Source organism: Myxine glutinosa, chromosome 1, assembly GCF_964187855.1.
Source record: "Myxine glutinosa chromosome 1, kmMyxGlut1.1, whole genome shotgun sequence".
Lineage (NCBI taxonomy): Eukaryota > Metazoa > Chordata > Myxini > Myxiniformes > Myxinidae > Myxine > Myxine glutinosa.
In genome coordinates, this window is record NC_136261.1 from 37,867,992 (window position 1) to 37,892,460 (window position 24,469).

At 44.6% G+C, this 24,469-nt stretch overlaps 1 protein-coding gene across 1 annotated transcript in view; it reads right to left on the reverse strand.

The window, feature by feature from the left end:
• LOC137422976 (integrin alpha-L) overlaps positions 1–24,469 on the reverse strand; it is a gene marked incomplete in the record, with an annotated part of 211,928 nt that overhangs the window by 66,526 nt on the left and 120,933 nt on the right. The window contains 5 exon segments of the mRNA XM_078771064.1: positions 9,057–9,185; positions 9,352–9,551; positions 13,193–13,332; positions 13,709–13,830; positions 23,371–23,574. Of these exon segments, the coding sequence (XP_078627190.1) occupies positions 9,057–9,185; positions 9,352–9,551; positions 13,193–13,332; positions 13,709–13,830; positions 23,371–23,574 (795 nt within the window).

Here is a 24,469-nt window from a genome sequence, read left to right on the forward strand (position 1 = left end):
GCACGGCCCCACGTCAACTTGACGTCTCCACCGGGCAGGTACACGTTCCGGTAATTCCTCTCGCCAGCCAGGCTTCGGAACGCCGCTGTTCCACGCAGCGCAAGGTCGATCCCACCTTTTGTCGGAGCGGGGCGAGGAAGAATAATACTCGTCCTTTTTTCCTCGTGTCTTTTCCTCTTCCGTTTCCGGTCACTTCCGTTTCCGGCCACTCCCTCAGAAGGGCTCCTGACCCTCCAACCACAACAACTACACAACAACTTAATATACTACACACGGATAAGCAAAGACCTGAATGGTAATTCACATACATTCATATAAATATGTAACACTCCCCCCCTTCAAGAAAGAAAGTTTGAACCCAGCGAAAACTTTCTTTGCCGGCCAATTTGGAGAAACAAACCAGATAACTCAACCCCCCCCACATTATCCGTTCCCCCCGGGCACAGTTATCACTTAAAAATAAAGCAACCAAAATTTCACCACAACCCCTCCAGATTACTCCCTCTGGACTAAGTACCAACAACGACATTGTCCCTGCCAAATCAAACTCCATCTCATGACCCTCTGACTTTGACCGTCAGTTTCTTGGGAATGAAGGTTAAGGGGTTGATCAAAGATCCAAAGTTAAGCAACTCGATAGCACTTTTTCCGGGAGGCCAAGCCGAGTATTCACTACATGGATGCCTTTAGGAACGCGGAGTTCACGGTTAGTCCGTGCAGGAAAGTTCTCTACATGGGCGCCTTGAGGAACGTGGAGTTCACGGTTAGTCCGTGCATGAAAGTTCACTACATGGACGCCTTTAGGAACGGCGTTCACGGTTAATTCGTGTAGGAATCTTGGCTCGGCGGCTCCGCCGCCTTCAGTGCTTCAACTTCTCAGAACTTCCCTAATAATTAGGGTGGGACCACTGGTCCCTGTAGTCCCATGAATAGCGGTCTCCTTCTCGGCCACTACCAAAACTACCGCCCAGTTGTCCTCTCCTGTAGACCTCTCGACGCCTACGAAATGCCTTCCCTACTGTTATGGTCCGACCCTCCAAATCCTTGCCATTCCAATTCTTCTCTGCCTCTCTGGCGTCTTTTGTGCTGGCAAACGTGACAAAGCCAAACCCTCTTGACTGTTGCGTTTCCCAGTCTCTTACCAACCGCACTTCCACCAGCGGCCCATATCTGTTGAAGACAGAGGTCAGAACTTCTTCCTCTGTTTTGAAGTTCAGTCCCCCTACAAATAACTTGGCACTTTTGTCGCCATCCCGAGCTGGTGTGGTGTTATTTTCCCTGCTGGGCTCTTTACCAACCCTCAGGTTACCATAAACTTGACCCCCGGCCAAATCATTCCCGATAACCACAGATACACCCTCTACAGGAAGCGTGGCTTGTAAACCGACGGTGACCGGTCCTGACACCAAATCGGACTCCAACTGGATGACCTGAAGGGGAGCACTAACACCGCCCCCGATCCCCTGTAAACGAACACTATCCCCCGTTGCCGTCTCCTCGGACCATGGCAAAATGCCTTCAAGCATTAAAGATTGATGGGCCCCTGTGTCCCTCAATATCCTAACCGGTCTCCGGTTATTCGAGGCTCCATCCAGTGACACAAACCCCTCTGAAATAAATGGTTGGTAACCCTTTTGATGGCGATTTCTTACGCTAGCCATCGCATTCGGAGTTGTAATAGTCGGACTCCGCTCTGGGTTGTCCCTTTTCATGAGGTAACAACTGGACATCAAGTGTCCAGGTTTCTTGCAAAACGCGCAAGTAGGCCCGGAGGAAAAACTCGGGGTCTGCCTCGGGCCCCCCGAACTATAAGTTTGTCTTGGGCCCGCATCCCTCTGATTTCGAACCGGTGGGGTATCATAGTTGTCCCCATAATCATCTCGAGGCCGCCGCCATGTATGGTCGTTCTCCGCACCTGCTGTTCCCCACCTCCCCTGCGGAGATCTCGGCGAGGAGTTAGGTTCGTGGACCCCTATTCGGTGGGTTAAGGCATAATCATCTGCCATGGTGGCTGCGTCCCACAACTTTGGTACCTTCTTTTCCTGCAGGTACACCTTGATGTCCTCGTGGACACACTGCTGGAATTCCTCCACCAGGATCAAGTCCCGCAATGTCTCGAAGTCTTTCCCGACTCCTTTTGACTCACACCACCGATCAAACATGTTTTCTTTCACTCTGGCAAACTCCACATGGGTCTCACTCTCCCTCTTCCTGGCATTCCTGAATTTTTGCCTGTAAGCTTCCGGAACCAACTCATAGGCCTTGAGGATGTGCTTCTTCAGTACCTCATAATCTGCACATTGGTCCATTGGTAGCGCCGAATAAATTTCCTGAGCTTTCCCCACCAGCACACTTTGCACGAGTATGGTCCAGGCCTCCTCCGGCCAGTTTAATTGTCGAGCCACTTTCTCAAAGTGTGGAAAAAATTTCGCGACTTCCTTTTCACTGAACGGTGGAACCAGCCTCACATGTCTGCCCACATCCCAGGTTTTCTGGTTAGGTGTCGACCCCGTCAGCAAGGGTGGTGCCTCTCCCCGTTCTCTCATTAACTCCAGCTCCTTGAATTTGATTTCTTGCTGAAGCTCCATGTCACGTTCCTTTAATTCCCTTTCCGCTTTTCTCTCCTCTGCTTCGAGGTCCCTTGCAGCTCTCCTCTCCTCTGCTTTTCTCCCTTCTAACCTTTCCTGGAGTTCTCGTTCCACTCTCCTTTCCTCTGCTTGTTTCTCTTCTCTCCTCGCTTCTGCTTTCCTTTCTTCTTCTGCTAACCTTTCCTGGAGTTCTCGTTCCACTCTCCTTTCCTCTGCTTGTTTCTCTTCTCTCCTCGCTTCTGCTTTCCTTTCTTCTTCTGCTCTTTCCTTTTCTGCTTTCCTTTCTTCTTCTGCTCTTTCCTTTTCTGCTTTCCTTTCTTCTTCTGCTCTTTCCTTTTCTGCTTTCCTTTCTTCTTCTGCTCTTTCCTTTTCTGCTTTCCTTTCTTCTTCTTTTAACCTTTCCTGGAGTTCTCGTTCCACTCTCCTTTCCTCTGCTTGTTTCTCTTCTCTCCTCTCTTCTGCTTTCCTTTCTTCTTCTTTGATCCGTTCCTGGCTCCGTAATTGCAACTCCAGTTTCCGGAGCTCAACGTCTTCTGGTTCTTCGGGTAGCCACTCCCAGGCTAACTCGTCCCATGTTCCTAATCCCACCATAGATTGTATCACCGTGGCCTGCAACTCTGCCTTCCTCAAATTAGTTCGGACCTCCAAGTTAAAATGTTTGGCCAATTTCAAGAGGTCCGACTTTAGCAACGCTCGGAACTGTGCCTCACTCGGGGTTACCCCAAAGTTCTGTGCCACAAACGCCATGGTGTCTATCGTTAACACCTGTTAACCTTCACCCAAGACTTTACCCCAATTTCTCCAAACAAAAAATTTTCCAATTAATAATTAATTAATAAATTTTAATTAATAAAAAATTATTATTTTATTATTTTATACAATTTTAGATCCCGGACGTAGACCCAATTGCGAAACCGCAAATCGTAATTTGGACGAGCCCCCAATTCTGTTACGTGGTCCCCTCGGTGAATACCTGGTCTCGGTGACCCCCGGACCGTGAGAGGAACTCCGCCAGCAAGCTGTATTATATATGCGCTTTCGCCACGCAATCCATATGAATTTCACCCAGGAGACAACTGATGTTCAAGGATATATTTCCAATGGTAATGATACCATACAATTTCAATGACCCAACCACGGAGATTTTCCCCGAGCAATCAACAATACACAACCATCAACAATATTTCAATGACACAACCACGGAGATTTTCCCCGAGCAATCAACAATACACTACCATCAACAATTCCCCAGTCACAATCAATTCCCTATGAGTAAGATGGCCATCTTATACATGTGTGTCCCGGTGAGTACTCACGACACCCTTTTGGTCTCGGTCCCGCACAATGTCTCTGGGCCCCTCCTGACCAAGATGATGGTCGCCGTCGCCGCTCTCGGGCGGTTGAACGAACCCCGGGTGGACGTTTTTCCACCGGGCAGGTATCGTACCAGGCACCGAGGCTGCAGCCCCTTGTGGCCACGCGAAGCGGATACGGTAGAGCAAGCCAAACCCCACGCCGCTTGCAAGGCGCGTTAGGCCCCAACGTGCGACCCGCACGCGTCTGTTTGGACGGTGCCGCGAACGAGGCCAGACCCGGGTTCGATGCACGGCCCCACGTCAACTTGATGTCTCCACCGGGCAGGTACACGTTCCGGTAATTCCTCTCGCCAGCCAGGCTTCGGAACGCCGCTGTTCCACGCAGCGCAAGGTCGATCCCACCTTTTGTCGGAGCGGGGCGAGGAAGAATAATACTCGTCCTTTTTTCCTCGTATCTTTTCCTCTTCCGTTTCCGGTCACTTCCGTTTCCGGCCACTCCCTCAGAAGGGCTCCTGACCCTCCAACCACAACAACTACACAACAACTTAATATACTACACAAGGATAAGCAAAGACCTGAATGGTAATTCACATACATTCATATAAATATGTAACACTTGGTTATGACTAACTTCCCTGAAAATGTCTGCTGCTCTTCTTCTGCTCCAATCGGCTCTTCTGATCATGTGCTTGTTAAAGTGGACATCTCTCTGACCATTTTCAGAGAGCCTCCTCAGCGTCGACGAGTGTGGCATTTCACTCAGGCCAACTGGCACGGTCTTCAAGCAGCCATCAATCATCTGGACTGGTCTCCCATCTCTACTGCCTCTGACGTCAACTCATCCTGGGAATTCTTCCAAAGTAAATTGCTCTCTCTCATGCACAGATTTATCCCTTCTCGTCTTCAGTTGTCATACCCTTCCTCCCGTCCATGGTACACGGAATCTTGTGGTGAGGCTGTTGCCCAGAAACAACTTGCTTTCATCTGCTGGAAAGCAAATCCAACGGAAGGAAATCTCATTTCCTTTCACAAAGCCCGAAACAAGTGTGTGTCCACCCTCAGGAGAGCCAGGAAACAATATCTCTCCGTCCTCAGGACCGAACTCTCTTATCTGTCTCCCTCTTCCAAATCCTGGTGGCGTCTGGTAAAATCTGTTTCTGGTGTTTGTTCCCCCTCCATCCCCTCCCTCACCTTAAATGGCCACACGGCTGACTCCGCATGCGAAAAAGCTGAATGCCTCAACTCTGTGTTTGCCTCTAAATCTTGTGTCCCAAACCCATCCCTCTCTGTACCCACCGTACCCAGTCGTACCCAGCTGCTCCTGGACTCTGTGTCCTTTCCTCCTGACAAGGTGGAAAGGTTTCTGTCAACCCTCGACTCTGATTCTGCAACTGGACCTGACGGCATCAGCCCACAGGTCCTAAAATCATGTTCTTCCGCTCTTTCACTCCCTCTCTCTGTTCTGTTCACCCTCTCTTTTGCTCAAGGTCATCTTCCATCTGCTTGGAAATCTGCCAACATCACCGCTTTGCACAAAAAAGGTGCAAAAACAGATCCCAGCAACTACAGACCAATCAGCCTTCTCCCAATTATCAGCAAAGTCATGGAATCCATCATTGCTTCAGATATGAAATCTTTCCTCTTCTCCAATGGCTTGATCTCTGATCATCAATTTGGTTTCAGACCTGGACACTCCACTCTGGACATGCTGCTTCTGCTTTCTCAACAATGGATGGAGGTCCTCAATGCCAAACAGGAAATTAGAGCAGTCTCCCTTGACATATCACGTGCCTTCGATACAGTCTGGCACCCCGCTCTGCTCACCAAACTCTCCTCTTTTGGTATCCATGGAAATCTCCACGCATGGCTGGCGGACTTCCTCTCTAGTCGTAGTCAACGTGTGGCCCTGAATGGGTTTCTCTCATCTCCTCTTCCTGTTCAGGCTGGAGTTCCCCAAGGCAGTGTTCTGGGCCCTGTGCTTTTTCTGGTCTTCATCAATGATCTCTCTGACTCTCTTGAAAATCCTCTCTATCTCTTTGCTGACGACTCTACTCTCTGTAGCTCCATTCTTCATCCCTCAGATCGGCAGTCTGCAGCCTCCTCACTCTCTGCAGACCTTGACAAAATCACAGACTGGGCAAACAAGTGGAACATGTCTTTCAATCCTGACAAATCTCACACTCTTACGATGTCTCTCCGAAAAGACCGACTGGACAACCCTCCCATCCACTTTCTGAATAAACCTCTCCAAGAAGTTCTGTCACTCAAGCTTTTGGGTCTCACTATCTGCCATGATCTTTCCTGGAAAAACCACATTTCAAATCTGGCCTCCAAAGCCAGTCGCCGACTGGGCATCCTCCGTCGTGCGAAGTCCTTCCTTGGCACACCTGAGCTCCTCACCACATACAAGGCTTTCATCCGCAGCTCAATGGAATACTGCTCTCCCCTCTGGGCTGGTGCTCCTGCCTCACACCTAGCACGCCTTCGCGCTGTTGAAACCAAAGCATTCAGAATCATTGGAATCTCCCGCGATGAAGCTAACTCCAAGGGCCTCTCACTCACTCACCGCAGGCAGGTTGGTGGTCTTTCCGTCTTCTACCGACTCCTCTCTGGCCTTGCCCCCCCAGCTCTCTCTGGGCTCTGTCCTGCAAATATTCCTACAGGTCGCACAAGATCTGCCTGCAACCCTCTTTTGGTTAAACTGCCAAAATCAAGACTCTCTGCTCACCTTCACTCCTTCATTCCTCTTTTCTCCCGCCTCTGGAACAAACTCCTTCACTCTCTTCAAGCCCACTCCACCCTCCAAGTCTTTAAAACAGCTGTTCACCACCATCTCTTATCTTCCCCCATCCAAAACCTTGATCTTTTCTACCCCCGCTAATTTCACCCCAATTCCACTTTTTGAAATACCAACTTCTGTCCTGGAAGTCCTTTGGCTTTATACTTCTCCCACCCCCCCCCCCCCTTCCCATGCCTCCTCCCCCCGGGCCCTCTCCCTTCCACACATCTCCCTGCTCTTGGATGTTGTGTTTGTGTGCTTCCCCTTTTCTCCCCATCTTGTCTTCCGCTCCCTCTTTTTGTGTATTTTGTTTGTCTGGTCGATTTGTTTGTGAAGTAAATGTTAGCTCTTTCACGAGCCTCGATTCAGTATACAAAAAAAAAAGAAGAAAAAAAAAAAAAAAACCTGTTTCTCGTCACAGCATCAATCACAGGCTCTATCCCCATCACCTTTCGCAATTCATCATTTGTCTTCCTCTCTCTCAACGATACTCCACACATCCACCGAACTATTCACATTTCCACCCTTTCCAGCCTTCGTTGCTGCTCTACGTTCATTACCCATGTCTCTCTCCCATAAATCATAACACTTCTCACACATGCAGCATACACCTTTCCCTTCAGCTTCAACGACACTCCCCTCCTCATCAGCACGCCACTCAGTTCCCGAAACTTCTTCCATGCACATCTCACTCTAGCAACCATTGCCGATTCTGGTCCACCTTCTCCATTCAGCATGTCTCCGAGGTAGCAAAATGTTTTCACACTTTCCAGCTTCACGCCGTCTCCAAGATCCAACTCAACATTTCCTCCATCTGCAGCTCCCTCTGTGCACACCTTAAATTTGAATATACCTGCCACACTGGTTAATGACCCTCTCAGACCACTACATTTTTGATGAACCCACTCAGCGCACATTGTACATTGAATGGAGTTCACTCCGACACCCTTCCTGCACACAGCACATGGCCACTTCCCAGTTCTTTCCACCTCACCACATGCTTTAACCAATCAACAAGACCAACAACCCTGCAGACAATGGAGTAGAAGGGCTAATTCAGGTTTCAGAGCAATTGCTTGGTAAATAAAAGGCGTGTAAGTATCTGAAGGTTCAATAGGTAACCTGCTCCTGGGAGCCCCATTATCTGAAATTGAGAAATCAAAAAATCTAAGACCGAGCAATCCTGAGGATCATCGGGTAGAAGGGCTGTTTCGGGCTTCTATTCAGGGCAATCGGTTGGTAAACAAAGGACGAGTAAGGATCTGAAGGTTCAACGGGTAACCTGCTCCTGGGAGCTCCCCTGATCCGAAATCGAAAAATGAAAGATTGAGTGATCTTGGGGTTCATCGATTAGAAGGGCTGATTCGGGTTTCCGAGCAAACGGTTGGTAAATAAGGGATGAATAGGGAACTGGAGGCTTAATGGGTAACCTGCTCCTCGGAGACCCATGATCTGACATCGAGAAATCGAAAAATTGAAGACCGAGTGAGTGATCCCGCAGACCATTGAGTAGAAGGGCTGCATCAGGTTTCCGAGCAATCGGTTGGTAAATAATGGGCAAATAAGGATTAGAAGTTTCAGGGGATAATCCCCCTCCACTGGGAGCCCCCATGATCCGAATTCTGAAAATACGAAAACCAAAAATCTTAAGTCCGAGCGATCCGGCGGACCATTGAGTACAAAGGCTGTATTGGGTTTCAGAGCAATTGCTTGGTAAATAAATAAAGGATGGGTAAGGATCCGAAGCCTACCCAGACACCCCACTGGGAGTCCCATGATCCAAAATTGAAAAATAGTAGCCTGAGTGATTGTGCAGGCTACTGTGTTGTATTAATTTGTCAAGTTTCAGAATAATCAGCCATGTTATAAGGAAAGAGTAGCAAAAATAGCAAAAAGTTAACGGACGGACGGATGGACGGATGGAAAACCGGACAGACATCCAGACATCACAAGCCATTTTACAAGTCTATCTCTTTGAGAATCGAGATGAGATGCCCTAATGAAAGTAAACTGGTAAATCAATTGAATTACTGTAACCGATTGATCATCAACGTGTAACAAATTAGTTTTAAGGAGTAACCCTCTCAACACGACTCTCTTGGCCAAATTACAATTACTGCCACAATCTACAGTTGGCACTCGATCAGTGGCAGAGCTCTACACCTATAATTTATGCAAACAGTAGTTAGGTGTTGCAACAGTAACAACAACAAAAAACAATAGTTTTGTGTCTTACAAAAGCAGGTTTCATCAAAATGAACTTCTTTCATATGTACCACAAGGCTGTGAGGTAGCATCATTGGCTGGGGACGTAGCTATGCAGTACCCTCTATAGGTTATTCCTGGAATTTTGCAAAATGTGGGTCACATTACCAGGACAATATGTGATGTTGGAGTTGAAGGATCGAGGACCGGACTTGGATCGTGATCCTGGGGCTCATTTTTTATGAGAGAGTAGCTAAAGGAATTGTTAATAGGCCGAACTCTGTCTTCTTCATCATCCTGCACAAGTAAGAGGGAGGGATATGGAGGTGAAAAGTATTAGCAAGAACAATGGAGATGCATTAGCAAGGACCTCTGGCTACAGTAGGCATTTATGAGCCTACTCAGACACTTTCACCGATTTTTCGGGACCACCTAAAAACTCAAATATAAACAATCAGCATACCGACACGGTGATGAGCTCTTCCATATCGTGGCGAGCCACAGCCTTTTTATGGCCTACGGAAGACAGCTTCATTGTTATGTTCTTCACCAATTTATTCAATCCCACACCCGCATCCTTTTGCGACTGCACAAATTCAGCACGTGGTTTTCTGCGTCCGACATCCAAATTCAGCTCAATTTTCAGAGGTACAGTTACTTCCCCTGTAAGTACAGACCAGTCACACGCACCAACCAAATAAAGTCCGAAAATTATCAATAAAATGGAAATTAACACACAGTAGGAGCAAAAAAAAAATCAATAAATCAAATTACAGGAAATCAAATAAAATGTTTAACGGAGAGTTGGATAAAATTACTGTTAATCATCTGTGCAGAGAGCAATTGTTAAATTTCTCTTGGGCAATTACAATACATAACAAACAAGAAAGATCAATCAGAGATTGCAGACCCTCGCCAGGACGTGTTTTCAGTGGTTTTTTAAGGCTTTTGTGTTGAAACAAATATGGCGGCCAAACCACGTGACCGATGACGTCATCATTTTTTTTCTCCACTAATTTATGCCGAGATGACGATCAAGAAATTTCATCTTGATTCGATGAAGTTTTGTACTTGTCTAATTATGACGTCATAATGGAGACACCTATGACCTCATCAAGATATTTTATTCCCCATGGAGAGTTCTTTACAACGTGCCATGTCTCCATTTTTTCTATGCGGCACTTTCGGAGATATAGAAGTGCAAATATTTTCGGTTTTTCCAAGATGGTGCCCATACCAAGTGACCTATGACGTCATAATTATCATTACAAAATTATAAAGGTGGAGTTGCACCTATGGTGGAAATTTCCTGTCAATCAGACCAACGGTTGCCGAGAAAATCATATTTATTCTGTGCGGACAAACAGACAAACAAACAGACAAACAAACAAACAAATGAAAAATCCATCAGAGACCGAGGACTTGCCGGAATGCACTTTTTTATCGGCCATTTTGGACAAATGTGGCGGCCGAACCACGTGACCGATGACGTCATCATTATCATTACAAAATTATAAAGGTGGAGTTGCACCTATGGTGGAAATTTCCTGTCAATCAGACCAACGGTTGCCGAGAAAATCATATTTATTCTGTGCGGACAAACAGACAAACAAACAGACAAACAAACAAACAAATGAAAAATCCATCAGAGACCGAGGACTTGCCGGAATGCACTTTTTTATCGGCCATTTTGGACAAATGTGGCGGCCGAACCACGTGACCGATGACGTCATCATTATTTGTTTTCTAAACTAATTTATTCCTTGATGATACTCAAGAAATTTCATCTTAATCGGATGAAGTTTTGTATTTGTCGAATTATGATGTCATAATTGAGGCACCTATGACATCATCATTAACATATTTTATTCCCCATGGAGTGTTCTTTTCAATGAGCCATGTCTTAATTATTTCTATTCAGCACTTTCGGAGATATAGAGGTGCAAAGTTTTTCGGTTTTTCCAAGATGGCGGCCGAACCACGTGACTGATGATGTCATCAATTGGGCACAGTCTATTCCAGGGCAAGACAAATATGTGTGTTAAGTTTGGTGATTCTACATGCAACGGTGTAGACGTAGTACTGCGAACAAGCAGACAGACAGACAGACAGACAGACAGACAGACAAACAAACAGACAAACAGACAAACAAACAAACAAACAGACAGACAAACGGACCCAAATGCAATACCCTCTCCTTCTGTGAGGGCAATAAGAGCTACATTCAAAGTACACCGCCCCAATGACAAACAAACAAGAAGACGTCATGCGTAGCATGATACTTGCAAAATCCCCACCCCCCCCCCCCCCAAAGTTTTCCATTGATACAGCAAATTGTCCATTTCATGAAGATTAAAATTTACAATCTTGATCAAAACTCTGGTCAACAGGATGAAAATTGACGATTTTGGAAGGGTGACCTTGAGTTGACCTTTTGACCCCAAAACTAGTTAGTTTCCCTATTTAGTGACTCGATGTGCAAATGCTGTTCAATTTTCAAGTCAATCAGATGAAAATTAAGGATATTAAAAATTTGGCCTATGTTGACCTTTTGGCCTATATTGACCTCAAAAATAGATGGTGGTTGAATTCAGTGACCATATATATAAATCCTCTAAGAAGTTCAAGTCAATCAAATGAAAATTGGTGATTTTAGAAATGTGGCCCATGTTGACCTTTTGGCCTATGTTGACCTCAAAAATACTTGGTGGGTGAATTCAGTGAGCAGATATGCAAATGCTGTTCAATTTTCAAGTCAATCAGATGAAAATTGAGGATTTTAGAAATTTGGCCTATGTTGACATTTTGGCCTATGTTGACCTAAAGATATTTGGTGGTTGAATTCAGTGATCAGATATGCAAGTCCTCTTCAAATTTCAAGTCAATTGGATGAAAATTGAGGATTTTAGAAATTTGGCCTATGTTGACCTTTTGGCCTATGTTGACCTTTTGGCCGAAGTTCACCTAAAATATAATTTGTGGTTGAATTCAGTGACCAGATATGCAAGTCCTCTTCAAATTTCAAGTCAATTGGATGAAAATTGAGGATATTAGAAATTTGGCCTATGTTGACCTTTTGGCCTATGTTGACCTCAAGAATACTTGGTGGTTGAATTCAGTGACCAGATATGCAAGTCCTCTTCAAATTTCAAGTCAATTGGATGAAAATTGAGGATTTTAGAAATTTGGCCTATGTTGACCATTTGGCCTATGCTGACCTCAAAAATACTTGGTGGTTGAATTCAGTGAGCAGATATGCAAGTGGTCTTCAAATTTCAAGTCAATCGGATGAAAATTGAGGATTTTAGAAATTTAGCAAAGTTGGTGACCTTTGGCCTATGTTGACCTTTTGACCTATTGACCCCAAACACAATAGGCTTCTGGCTTTTGACCAACTCTACCATTTGATGAAGTTTCGTGAAGATCGGTTGAAAATTGTGACCTGTGGGCCGGTGACAAACAAACAAACAGACAGACAAACAGACAGACAAACAGACAGACAGAACCACAAACACAACCGACCAATATACTTGAAAAATCTTCGATTTTGCAAGTAATAAAATATCTTCCAGCACGCGACATTGCCAGGGCACCTTCGGTCCTGGGCAATGCTGCCGTGCAGCACATGGAGAGGTTATTGGGAGAGAGAGAGGTGTGCAATAATTGATTGATTAATTGCCTACTTCAAAAAAAAAAAATCGTTAAATAATTAATTTTTTTAATCAATTGGCGAATAGCCTACCTAAACCACCACTGGTTCATCACAATCTATATTTTTTGAAAATTAATCTAGTAAGTAATTAATCGAAAATTTAAATAATGAATCGATTAATTGATTTATCAATAAATCAAAAGTCCCCTCTACAGCCAAATCACTTGGTCATTGCTGTGTCCAAATATCAGCTTCGTAGCTCAAAAGGTTTCAGAGATATTGTGCAGATGAGAAAGAAAACAAATAAGTACTTAATAAATCGATAATAATTAAGTAATGAATCAATTAATTGCTTAATCAAGAAATAAAAAATACCGTTTTGCCAAAGGATGTGCCCACTATTGTGCCCAAATTTCAGCTTCCTAGAATAATCTTACAATAGTCTTGAAACCCCTTCCGGGCGAGACTAATTATAACAGCTCATAAATGACTTGTGGATTAAAATAAGGCTAGAGCATGAAGGTTGAATTTCTCAATCACAATGATTGACTGATGATGGTCCTGCAGCCCCAAACGTCAAATGGCACATGAAGAAAAGAAGGACAGGTGTTAGCATAAACCTCAGAAGTAGTGACCAATATAAAATATGTACCAGTTGCCTCAGCAATAAGGGCCATAAATATGGTGAAGTTGAAATGTCCATTTTGTTCACCATTCCCAGCTACTCCAGACAGAGGAATGCGATTGGGTTCCAGCCCTGAAATTATCTGCAGTTGGACAACACGGAGGGACCTGTGGAACGAGAATAATTTCTTAGAAGACATCTTACATACAGTTACTTGTCAAATAAAAACTCCTTCAACTTGTCAATATTGTGGGACAAGGAACCCTGTACCACACCAGCCAAAAGGAGCTGGATTCCGATAAATCAATCAGGACGCGCCTCCACACACATCACTGTGTCTGTGGCTCCCACAAACAGATCTGGGAAGCAGCCAGGTAATTACAATTAAGAGGAGCATAAGCTCTTGCAGTGAATGAATGAAATCACTTTGGGGCCACCAAGCTAATTCCATGATGAACAGGAGAATGTTTCAAGAAGACATTAAGAAAGATATAAAACAGAAGTTGGCAGATTTTTATGACAAAATATGTTAGCCTCATTTACCTGAGGATGGTGATCATTCCAAAAGATCCAACAGCAAGATCCGGGAGACCATCACCCGTCAGATCTGCACTCATTGCGAGTGATAGTCCAAATAAGCCGGATGTCTTGGTACCTTTGATTTTCTGAAGCGATGAAAAGGACAAGATGTGAAACATAATTACGCGTACATACAAACATCCGAAAATGACCCCCAAAATAAATGCCTTTTGAAACATTCTTAGTAAATAACAAAGGAAGAGAAAGTTGCTGGTAATCATCTTTCTGAACAAATGAATAACAAGAATGAGTGCACTTTGGTCACAAAATACGCTAAAGCGCCGATTGGAAAACACACATTTGGTGTGCAATTTAAAAGGTTAACGCAACACCTCTCATCCATGTCATCCTCCCCACAGTTATATCAGAACGAGCTGATTCGTCACGGATTGCTTAACCCCAGTGTAGGGCTATTCAAAATTACTTAACGCCATATTTTTTAGTAATTTGTGTAACATAACATTTGATTACATAACGTAACACTTGATTACCGTGCCTTCTGACATACCGTGCGTTCTGACAGGCTTAATTAAACCTTACTATTATTCGACATAATCGATTTTTCGGGGTCTCTCATCGTGAATAATACTCGACCCAATGAAAGCCAATGGAAATCTGACGCAACAAACCAGGACAGTGTATAAATCAGCAGAGGCCTGCAGGCCCAATGTGTTAGGCCCACCAGAAAACCAAGATGGCAGCCATATTATTTCATCTCGGTGCTCTAGTGGGTGGAGTCAAGTGAAAAATGTGGGTGTTGTCCGGCAGCTGTCCGACCAATGGGTGCACATTAAAAAAAAAAAATCGACCCACAACAAAAACCCCAACGAAAACAACAACAACAGCAATGCAAAGCTATTGTAGACCTGAGACATGGCACAGGTAAAAATAAGTTATCTCCAGAAGAACAGAATGAAATGTTTTTCAAGCTCCTTTCAAGTTGTGCGTTGGGTGACTGGGAGAGGGTTTGGGTGACTTCCGGTCCCTCGAGCGACGGGGCTTGCTTCGATCTCTCCACGGCATCAAAGTTTGAGTGTTTTCCCGTTCGTTTCTTTGTCAAATTTCCGCTGCGTATTTTGTTGTGTATGTGTTATTGTGTGTTTCTATTTGGTTTTGGTTTTGTAGTTGTTGCAAATTTGTGTGTAATTAGTCGTTTCTTTGTTCGCGCCTCATGCGCCTCGTGCGGCCTGGTGTCTCGTGCGGCCTCCTCGTCTCGACTTGTGCCCCGCCCCCTGTATCTCGTTTTTCTTTCACCTCTGCTCCTGCTTTCTCAAATCCACGTTCTCACTTAGAGACTTTTCCCAGATTGTTTTTCATGGTTTTGTTTAAATATTTATTTAAATATGTTTAAACCGCAGCCGTGATGCTGACGCCGCTCCCCCCCCCCCACCCCCCAGAATTTCCATGTTTTAAACGTTTCCCAGTGTGTACCCTGGATAAGAATAGGTACGCCGTATCCCTGCGTGTAGTAAGAGGCGACTAAGAGGGTTGGCGTCAGGAAGGGCATCCGGCCGTAAAAACATTGCCTCAAAAAGAGAACCATGACAATTACAACTACATGTGGGCAGGGTACAGCCCGAAGTGGAGATCGGTTTCTGAGGTTTGGGACATGGAATGTAGGGACAATGACAGGGAGATCAGGAGAAGTGGTGGAAGTATTGGTCAGAAGAAGAGTGGACATATGTTGTGTGCAAGAGACGAAATGGAAGGGAAGTGGTGTGAGAATGGTGAAGGGTAGGCAGGGACAGAAATACAAGTTTGTGTGGCAAGGGTGCCTGGAGGGCGTGAATGGTGTTGGTGTCCTGTTTTCTGAGGAGTTTGTAGACAGTGTGGTGAGTGTGACTAGAGTGAGTGATAGGTTGATGATGGTGAAAATGATGATTGGAAAGCTCTTGGTGAACGTCATCTCGGGATATGCTCCGCAGGTTGGTCGAAGCGATGAAGAGAAGGACAAGTTCTGGTGTGCGATAGAGAAGCTGATGGAAAACGTGAAAGATGAGGAAGTTGTTGTGGTAGGAGGAGACCTAAATGGACATGTGGGAAGGAGTATGGATGGTTTTGACGGAGTTCATGGGGGTTACGGATATGGTGTGAGAAATGGAGAAGGTGAAAGGATTTTGGAGTTTGCTGATGGAGCTGATTTGTTGATTTGTAATACTCAGTTCCAGAAAGAGGATAATAAGCTTGTTACATACACGTCAGGTGGGTCGACGACAACCGTTGACTACCTGATGGTGCGTAGGCGAGATAGGGGGCACCTCCGGGACACAAAGGTGATCCCGGGGGAGGAGGCTGTTTCACAGCACCACTTGGTTGTTTGCGACGTAAGGGTGAAAGGTGCGAGGAGAGCTCGGCGGGTGAAGTACCAACCGAGAATGAAGGTGTGGAGGTTGAAAGAGGTGACAGTAAGGGAGGCATTAAAAGAGAGGCTGAGTAGGGTCGAGGATGATGTGGTTGAGCTTGAAAGTGGGTGGATGTCAATGAAAGCTAGTCTGTTGGGAGCCGTTGGTGAGGTATGTGGATGGACAAAAGGACCACCGAGGCACTCGGAAACATGGTGGTGGGATGATGAAGTTGGAAAGAGGATTGACGAGAAGAGGAAGAAGTTCAAGGAGTGGCAGAAGGTGAAGGGTACGGGAGCAGAAACAGCAGACCATGAAAGTTATAAGGCAGCCAGGAAGGCTGCAAAGAAAGAGGTAGCAAAGGCGCAGGAGGCATGTAGGAAAATGTTCGGAGGACGCTTGGATTCGGAAGAGGGTCAGAAAGCAGTATTCGGGATTGCAAAGCAGATAGCGAAAGAGAGGTGTGATGTGATGGGGGTGAGTTGCTTGAAGGATGAAGTGGGACAAATCGTTGTCGACCCAGATGGAATTAAAGGAAGATGGAAAAGATATATGGAAATGCTGTTGAATACAGAGAATGAATGGGATGGCAACATAGAGAGTAACCCAGTTTTAGGACCGGCAGAGAAGATAACTGAGAAGGAAGTTGAGGAAGCGATAAAAGCAATGAAGGGTAGAAAAGCGGTAGGGCCGACGGGAGTTGTGGGAGATATGTTGAAGGCAGCAGGAAGTTGGGGGTGTGAAGAGAATGACAGAGATCTGTAATCTGGTGGTGAAAGAAGGCCGCATTCCAGTGGATTGGGAACTGAGTACCCTCGTCCCTCTATACAAGGGGAAAGGTGACCCTCTGGAGTGTGGCTCGTACCGAGCGATAAAGTTATTGGAGCATGGAATGAAGGTATTGGAAAGGGTGTTGGAGAGGAGGATAAGGAAGAAAGTGAAGATCGACGAAATGCAGTTTGGATTCATGCCAGGAAGAGGAATGACAGACGCGCTTTTCATTGTGAGGCAGTTGCAGGAGAAGTACATGGAGAAGAGGAAGAAGTTGTTTCTTGGGTTTGTTGATCTGGAGAAAGCATTCGATCGGTTTCCACGCAAAGTATTGACATGGGCATTGAGGAAGTTAGGAGTGGAGGAATGGTTGATCAGAGTAGTGATGGCAATGTACAAAAGAGCACGCGCAGCTGTAAGGACGAAGGACGGGAACAGTGGTGAGTTTGAGGTGAAGGTGGGAGTGCATCAGGGGTCGGTACTAAGTCCACTACTATTTGTAGCTGTGATGGAGGTGCTGGCTCAGAACGTAAAGGAGGGTTTACCATGGGAGTTGTTGTATGCAGATGATCTGGTGTTGATTGCGGAAAGTATGGATGGACTGAAGGAAAAGATGAACACGTGGAAGGAATGTATGGAGACAAAAGGTCTGAAGGTGAATATCGGAAAGACGAAGGTGATGGCAAGTGGTAAAGCATGTGGTGAGGTGGAAAGAACTGGGAAGAGGCCGTGTGCTGTGTGCAGGAAGGGTGTCAAGGTGGATTCCATTCAATGTACAATGTGCGCTGAGTGGGTTCATCAAAAATGTAGTGGTTTGAGAGGGTCATTAACCAGTGTGGCAGCTACATTCAAATGTAAGGTGTGCACAGAGGGAGCTGCAGATGGAGGAAATGTTGAGTTGGATCTTGGAGATGGCGTGAAGCTGGAAGGTGTGAAAACATTTTGCTACCTCGGAGACATGCTGAATGGAGAAGGTTGATCAGACTCGGCAACGGTTGCTCGGGTGAGATGTGCATGGAAGAAGTTTCGGGAATTGAGTGGTGTGCTGATGATGAGGGGAGTGTCATTGAAGCTGAAGGGAAAGGTGTATGCTGCATGTGTGAGAAGTGTTATGATTTATGGGAGCGAGACATGGGTAATGAACGTAGAGCAGCAAGGAAGGTTGGAAAGGGTGGAAATGCGAATGGTTCGACGGATGTGCAGAGTATCGTTGAGAGAGAGGAAGACAAATGATGAATTGCGAAAGATGATGGGAATAGAGCCTGTGATTGATGCTGTGAAGAGGAACAGGTTGAGATGGTTTGGTCATGTGTTGAGGAAGGATGAAAGTGACTGGTTGAGAAGAGTGATGGAAATGAATGTAGAAGGAAGTAGAAGACGGGGAAGACCGAGAAAGACTTGGCTGAAGATGGTGGAAGAAGAAATGCGGGCAAGGGGGTTAACAAGGAGAGATGCAGAAAATATGGCAAAATGGAGAAGATTGTCATGGGGACCGCAAGGCTAACCCCCGCTCTAGCAGGGAAAATGGCCTTTAAAATGCATGTTGTTGTTGTTGTTGTTTCAAGTTGTGCATTTAAAATGATCACAACATTATTAGTGATATATACTGTATATATATATATATATATATATATATATATATATATATATATATATATATATATATATATATATATATATATATATATGTATATATATATATATATATATATATATATATATATATATACACATAAGTTCAAAACACACCTGGTCACAAGTGTGCCGCACTGACCGGGTCTTCAGTCGAGGTCCTCAGCATCATCCCGTTTCGGCCCTTCAACCTCGATACAGTCAGCTAAGGTGGGCCAGCAGGGGCACATACACATCCACATGCAGCAACTACACCTGGATGCGTACATACCCCCACCCCCAGCCAGTGCGAACGCAGACTACAACAACAACACCTCCGCATTCAGAATCCACAGCACCAAACAAACACGGTGGAACACTCAAACACCCACCTTTATACCCTTCACCACTCACCAACAAAACACACCAGATCATTCATACACACACATACACACACATACACAGACATACACACACAACACCAACCAACCACCCACCTACCCTCACAACATACACCACTCAACATACAAAAACACTCATGCAAAAATACACACCTCACCCACTCACTCATATACACAAAATAAGAAATAATAATAGTAACAACAAAACCCTAAAAAAAAACACACAACCAACCTACACCGTTCGATGTGCCTCCATAAACTTCCTCCATATCCAAAATGAGCCTTTCAAGGCAACCTGGGCCACCTTGTCACACATCCTCCTTCTTTCTGTCCCACACACTCCAAGCCAAGCAAGAAATGCAGAAAAGGGATTGCCAATATACCCTCTGCACCCCACCTCAAATCACTGACATGAAACTCGCCACCCTTCTCCCGGCACTCTGCCTCCAGCTCACTGTACTTTCCTCTCTTCCTCTCGTGCACCTCTTCCATGTTCTCTTCCCAAGGTACCGACAATTCCCCTAAGATGACCTGTCTTGTTGCACCTGACCAAATGACAATGTCAGGCCGCAACCTTGTCACACAGATCTCCTCTGGGAATACCAATTGTGGCTTTAGTTCTGCCACCACCTGCCAATCACAAGCATCTGACAGCCCTCTTGCTTTCCACCTCCTCCTCTTTCCACCTCTTTCCACTTGGCCCTCTTTGACAAACCACACCTCTCCCCCATCAGTCTCCTTCTCAACTCTTCTTTCTCTCGATCTCAGCACCTCTTGTTGCACCATCTGCACCACCACCGCCAGCACCTGATCATGTCGCCACCTGTATTGTCCTGCTGCCAATGCGACTGAACATGCAGTCAGTACATGCTGCACCGTTCCCACACCTCCACACAAATAACATCTATATATATATACATATACATGGCATCCCCGAACCGTGCCGGGAGGCAAATATTAGAGGCATTACACACTGGTCAAACGACGGCACCTTTGACAGAGGAGACTGTGGCGTTATCACAGGCATACATACGGACCTCTCATTCACAAATACATTAGAGAGACACCGATGCTGGGACGAGGACAAGGACAAAGTGGGACAAATACAACACAGGTGACGAGGAAAACAAAAACACAACGCACCTCGCAAACAGACACAAAACACTCGCAACACAGCTTTATGATTGGTTGACAGAATAGATTCGTCCCTTTATGGCAGATATCATCACTGCAACACTCCACCGATCTGGGCTTTATGGCAGAGTGGCCAGACGGAAGCCTCTCCTCGGTGAAAGACACATGAAAGCCCACAGAATCTTGTTTCTCACAGTCTGAGAGTCCTTTAGGTGCTTTTTTGCAAACCCCAAGCAAACTCCAATGAAAGCCCGCTTGGAGTTTGCAAAAAAGCACCGAAAGGACTCTCAGACTGTGAGAAACAAGATTCTGTGGGCTTTCATGTGTCTTTCACTGTGGAGAGGCTTCCGTCTGGCCACTCTGCCATAAAGGCCAGATCGGTGGAGTGTTGCAGTAATGGTTGCCCTTCTGGAAGTTTCTCCCATCTCCACACAGGATCTCTGGAGCTCAGCCAGAGTGACCATCGGGTTCTTGGTCACCCCTCTTACCAAGGCCCTTCTCCCCCGATTGCTCAGTTTGGCCGGGCGGCCAGCTCTAGGAAGAGTCCTGGTTGTTCCAAACTTCTTCCATTTAAGAATTATGGAGGCCACTGTGCTCTTGGGAACCTTCAATGCAGCAGAATTTTTTTTGTAGGCTTCCCCAGATATGTGCCTCGACACAATCCTGCCTCTGAGCTCTGCAGGCAGTTCCTTCGACCTCATGGCTTGGTTTTTGCTCTGATATGCATCGTCAGCTGTGAAACCTTATATAGACAGGTGTGTGCCTTTCCAAATCATGTCCAATCAATTGAATTTACCACAGGTGGACTCCAATCAAGGTGTAGAAACATCTCAAAGATGATCAAGAGAAATGGGAGGCACCTGAGATAAATTTCAAGTGTCATAGCAAAGGGTATGAATACTTATGTAAATGTGATATTTCAGATTCTTATTTTTAATAAATTTGCAAAACTTTCTAAAATCCTGTTTTCTCTTTGTCATTATGGGGAATTGAGTGTAGATTGATGAGGGAAAAATGAATTTAAACGATTTCAGCATAAGGCTGCAACATAACAAAATGTGAAAAAAGTGAAGGGGTCTGAATACTTTCTGAATGCACTGCATATGCATACAGTCATGTGAAAAAGTAATCACACCCCATGTAAAGTTTTGTCTTTTTCAACATATTTCAACATACAGCTATTTGATCTTCATTTTAACAATATTGATAGATAAAGGTGATATAACATAACAAATATGATGAAACATTTACATTTTGTAGTCCATTGTATAATTTAAATGAACATAAATGCAAATTTCGCATGTGGAAAAAGTAAGTACACCCCTACATTTATCACTTCTTCAAATACCTAAAATTAGAATCAGGTGCACCAGTTCAGGTGCAAATGATTAGAACATCGTTAGAGAGGATCTTGGAGGAACCTGTCTTATTTAAACCTCAGACATTTAGTTTGGTTTGCTCTTTGTTGTTGAAGTGTGCAGCATCTCCATGCCTTGATCAAAAGAGCTCTCTGAGGCCTTCAGAAAGAATGTTATAGATGCCTACGAGTCTGGGAAGTGGTTTAAAAAGATCTCCAAACAATTTGAAATCAATCATTCGACTGTCCGGAAGATCATCTACAAGTGGAGAAGATTCCAAACAACTGCCAACTTGCTCAGGCCAGGCCGCCCCAGCAAGTTCAGCCCGAGAGCAGACCGCAAGATGCTGAAAGAAGTCTATAAGAACTCCAAAATGTCGTCACGGGACCTACAGGTAGCTCTTGCCACTGTTGATGTCAAAGTGCACGAGTCTACCATTATAAAGAGGCTGCACAAATTTGATCTCCATGGGAGGTGTGCCAGGAGGAAACCTTTGCTGTCCAGAAAGTACATCAGGGCAAGACTAAAGTGTGCCAATGAACACCGTGGCAAAGACCAGCACTTCTGGAACAATGTGCTCTGGACAGATGAGTCAAAGGTAAAGCTATTTGGCCACAGTACCAGAAGACATGTTTGGCAAAAACCAAAGACAGCATTTGACCACAAGAACCTGATACCAACGGTAAAGCATGGTGGTGGAAATATTATGCTTTGGGGCAGCTTTGCTGCATCAGGGCCTGGGCAGCTCACCATCATAGAATCCACTATGAATTCTTCATTGTACCAGAGGGTGCTTGAGGATAATGTGAGGCCATCTGTCGGAAAGTTGAAGCTCAACCGAAGATGGACCTTGCAACATGACAATGACCCCAAACATACCAGTAAATCCACCAAGGAATGGCTGAAAAGAAAGAAATGGAGGGTTCTGGAATGGCCAAGTCAAAGCCCGGATCTAAATCCCATCGAGATGTTGTGGGGGGTTTTGAAACGAGCTGTGCATGCAAGAAACCCCTCAAACATCGCACAGCTGAAAGAATTCTGCATGGAGGAGTGGGCAAAAATTTCTCACAGTCGATGTCAGAGACTGGTCGACAGTTATAAGAAACGCCTACTTGAGGTTGTTTCTGTCAAACGGGGCAATTCCACCTCTTAGAGCCAAGGGTGTACTTACTTTTTCCACATGCGAAATTTGCATTTATGTTTATTTAAATTATACAATGGACTACAAAATGTAAATGTTTCATCATATTTGTTATATTATATCACCTTTATCTGTCAATATTGTTGAAATGAAGATCAAATAGCTGTATGTTGAAATATGTTGAAAAAGTCAAAACTTTACATGGGGTATACTTACTTTTTCACGTGACTGTATATATATATATATTATATATATATATATATATATATATATATATATATATATATATATATATATATATATATATATCTCCTCCTTTTTTCATCTTCAGATGCATAGGGATGCCAAAGCGGATCTTGGCTATTCGGCACAATCCTGGACGTGTTGCCACTCCGACACAGAATACCCGAATGGCTCATTCATCCCAGTAAGCTGGTACTCATTTGCCGATCCTGGAAGGATGGCAGGCTGAGTCAACCCACCTGGTGTTATTTAATGGAATGACAGCACCGCTCAAGCAAACTCAATACTGCAAGATCTTAAGCCAGCCACCTTAACCATTAAGCCAACAATGGCAAAAGAATCAGCCACTGCACACAAGCAATAGTGCGAGCCGCAGGACTGCAGCTCGCAGGTGAACCAGCCAACATGTTGAGCAATGCCAACCAATTACTTGGTAATCAATCCATTCCTGCATTTCTGACTCATTGGCCTTCATCAGCATGGAGTGGATTACCCTCAAGAGTTAAGCTGGAAAGGTGTACCACATGGCATAACAATGAAACAGTAACTCTACATGATTTTCATGTAGAAAATGTACACATGAGAGTTCAGTTCATCATTTGAAAACAGATGAGAGTGGACTTACCTGGCTTGGCTTGCTGGACAACTCTCCGTTATGGCTGAGATAAATGTAAATTGCTCCAGTACCTTCTGCTTCTCTGGGTGCACCCACTGCAACATCCCGTCCTCCATCGCCATCCAAATCACCCAGGGTTTCTATTACTGTCCCAAACCAGCCTTGCTCTGAGTCGCGAGATGGGAACAGTGAGGGACGCGATTGCAGGGAAATCTGTTGCCCCAAGTGGGGGTAAAGAGGAAACAAAACAAAAACGATTGCACAGTTTGATTTTCCCCAAACCAAAAAAATGAATAGATTATTGGATGAAATGGATTTAAATAAATTATTTGACAGCTTAGTCCCACTCTAATATCCCTTCACTCACCAAGAGCATTTGGTTGCAAGAGTTTTCATTTCTCCAGTTTTCACCATGACAACCGTATTTGCTCTTTGTTCCAGCATCAGAATAGCTTGATGTTATTAATTAATGACATCATTTATATATATATATATATATATATATATATATATATATATATATATATATATATATATATATAAATATATATATATATATATATATATATATATATATATATATCTATATATATATATATATATATATATATATCTATCTATATATATATATATATATATATATATATATATATATATATATATATATATATATATATATATATATATATATATATTGTTGCGGTTTTGAGTTTTGTATAATAAAGGTAAAATTTCACCCTCATAGTTAGTCACACAAACAACACGTAGCCTCGCGATAGTTCAGTTATCTCTTAGTATTTGTGAGCATAGTCCTTTTCCTATGTTAGTTTTGCGTTGAGTAGAGTAAGGAGAATAGGTCCTTTCATCGCTTCCATTGTCCTATGCCGCCTCCAACGCCTTACATCTCTTTGTGCTGCCTTTGGCTTTTTGGCGCGAATTAACACGAGGCAGGCCTGGAGGGTCGAGTCGGGGGCCGAATGAGAGCGGCGAAGAAGCTGACGATAAGCGCGAGCCGCCAATCAGGGTTCACAGGGTGTGGCTGCAGCACCACGTCACAGGGCGTGGTTGGAATGTTCGAGAAGGCTCAGTGCAACAACAACAACAACAT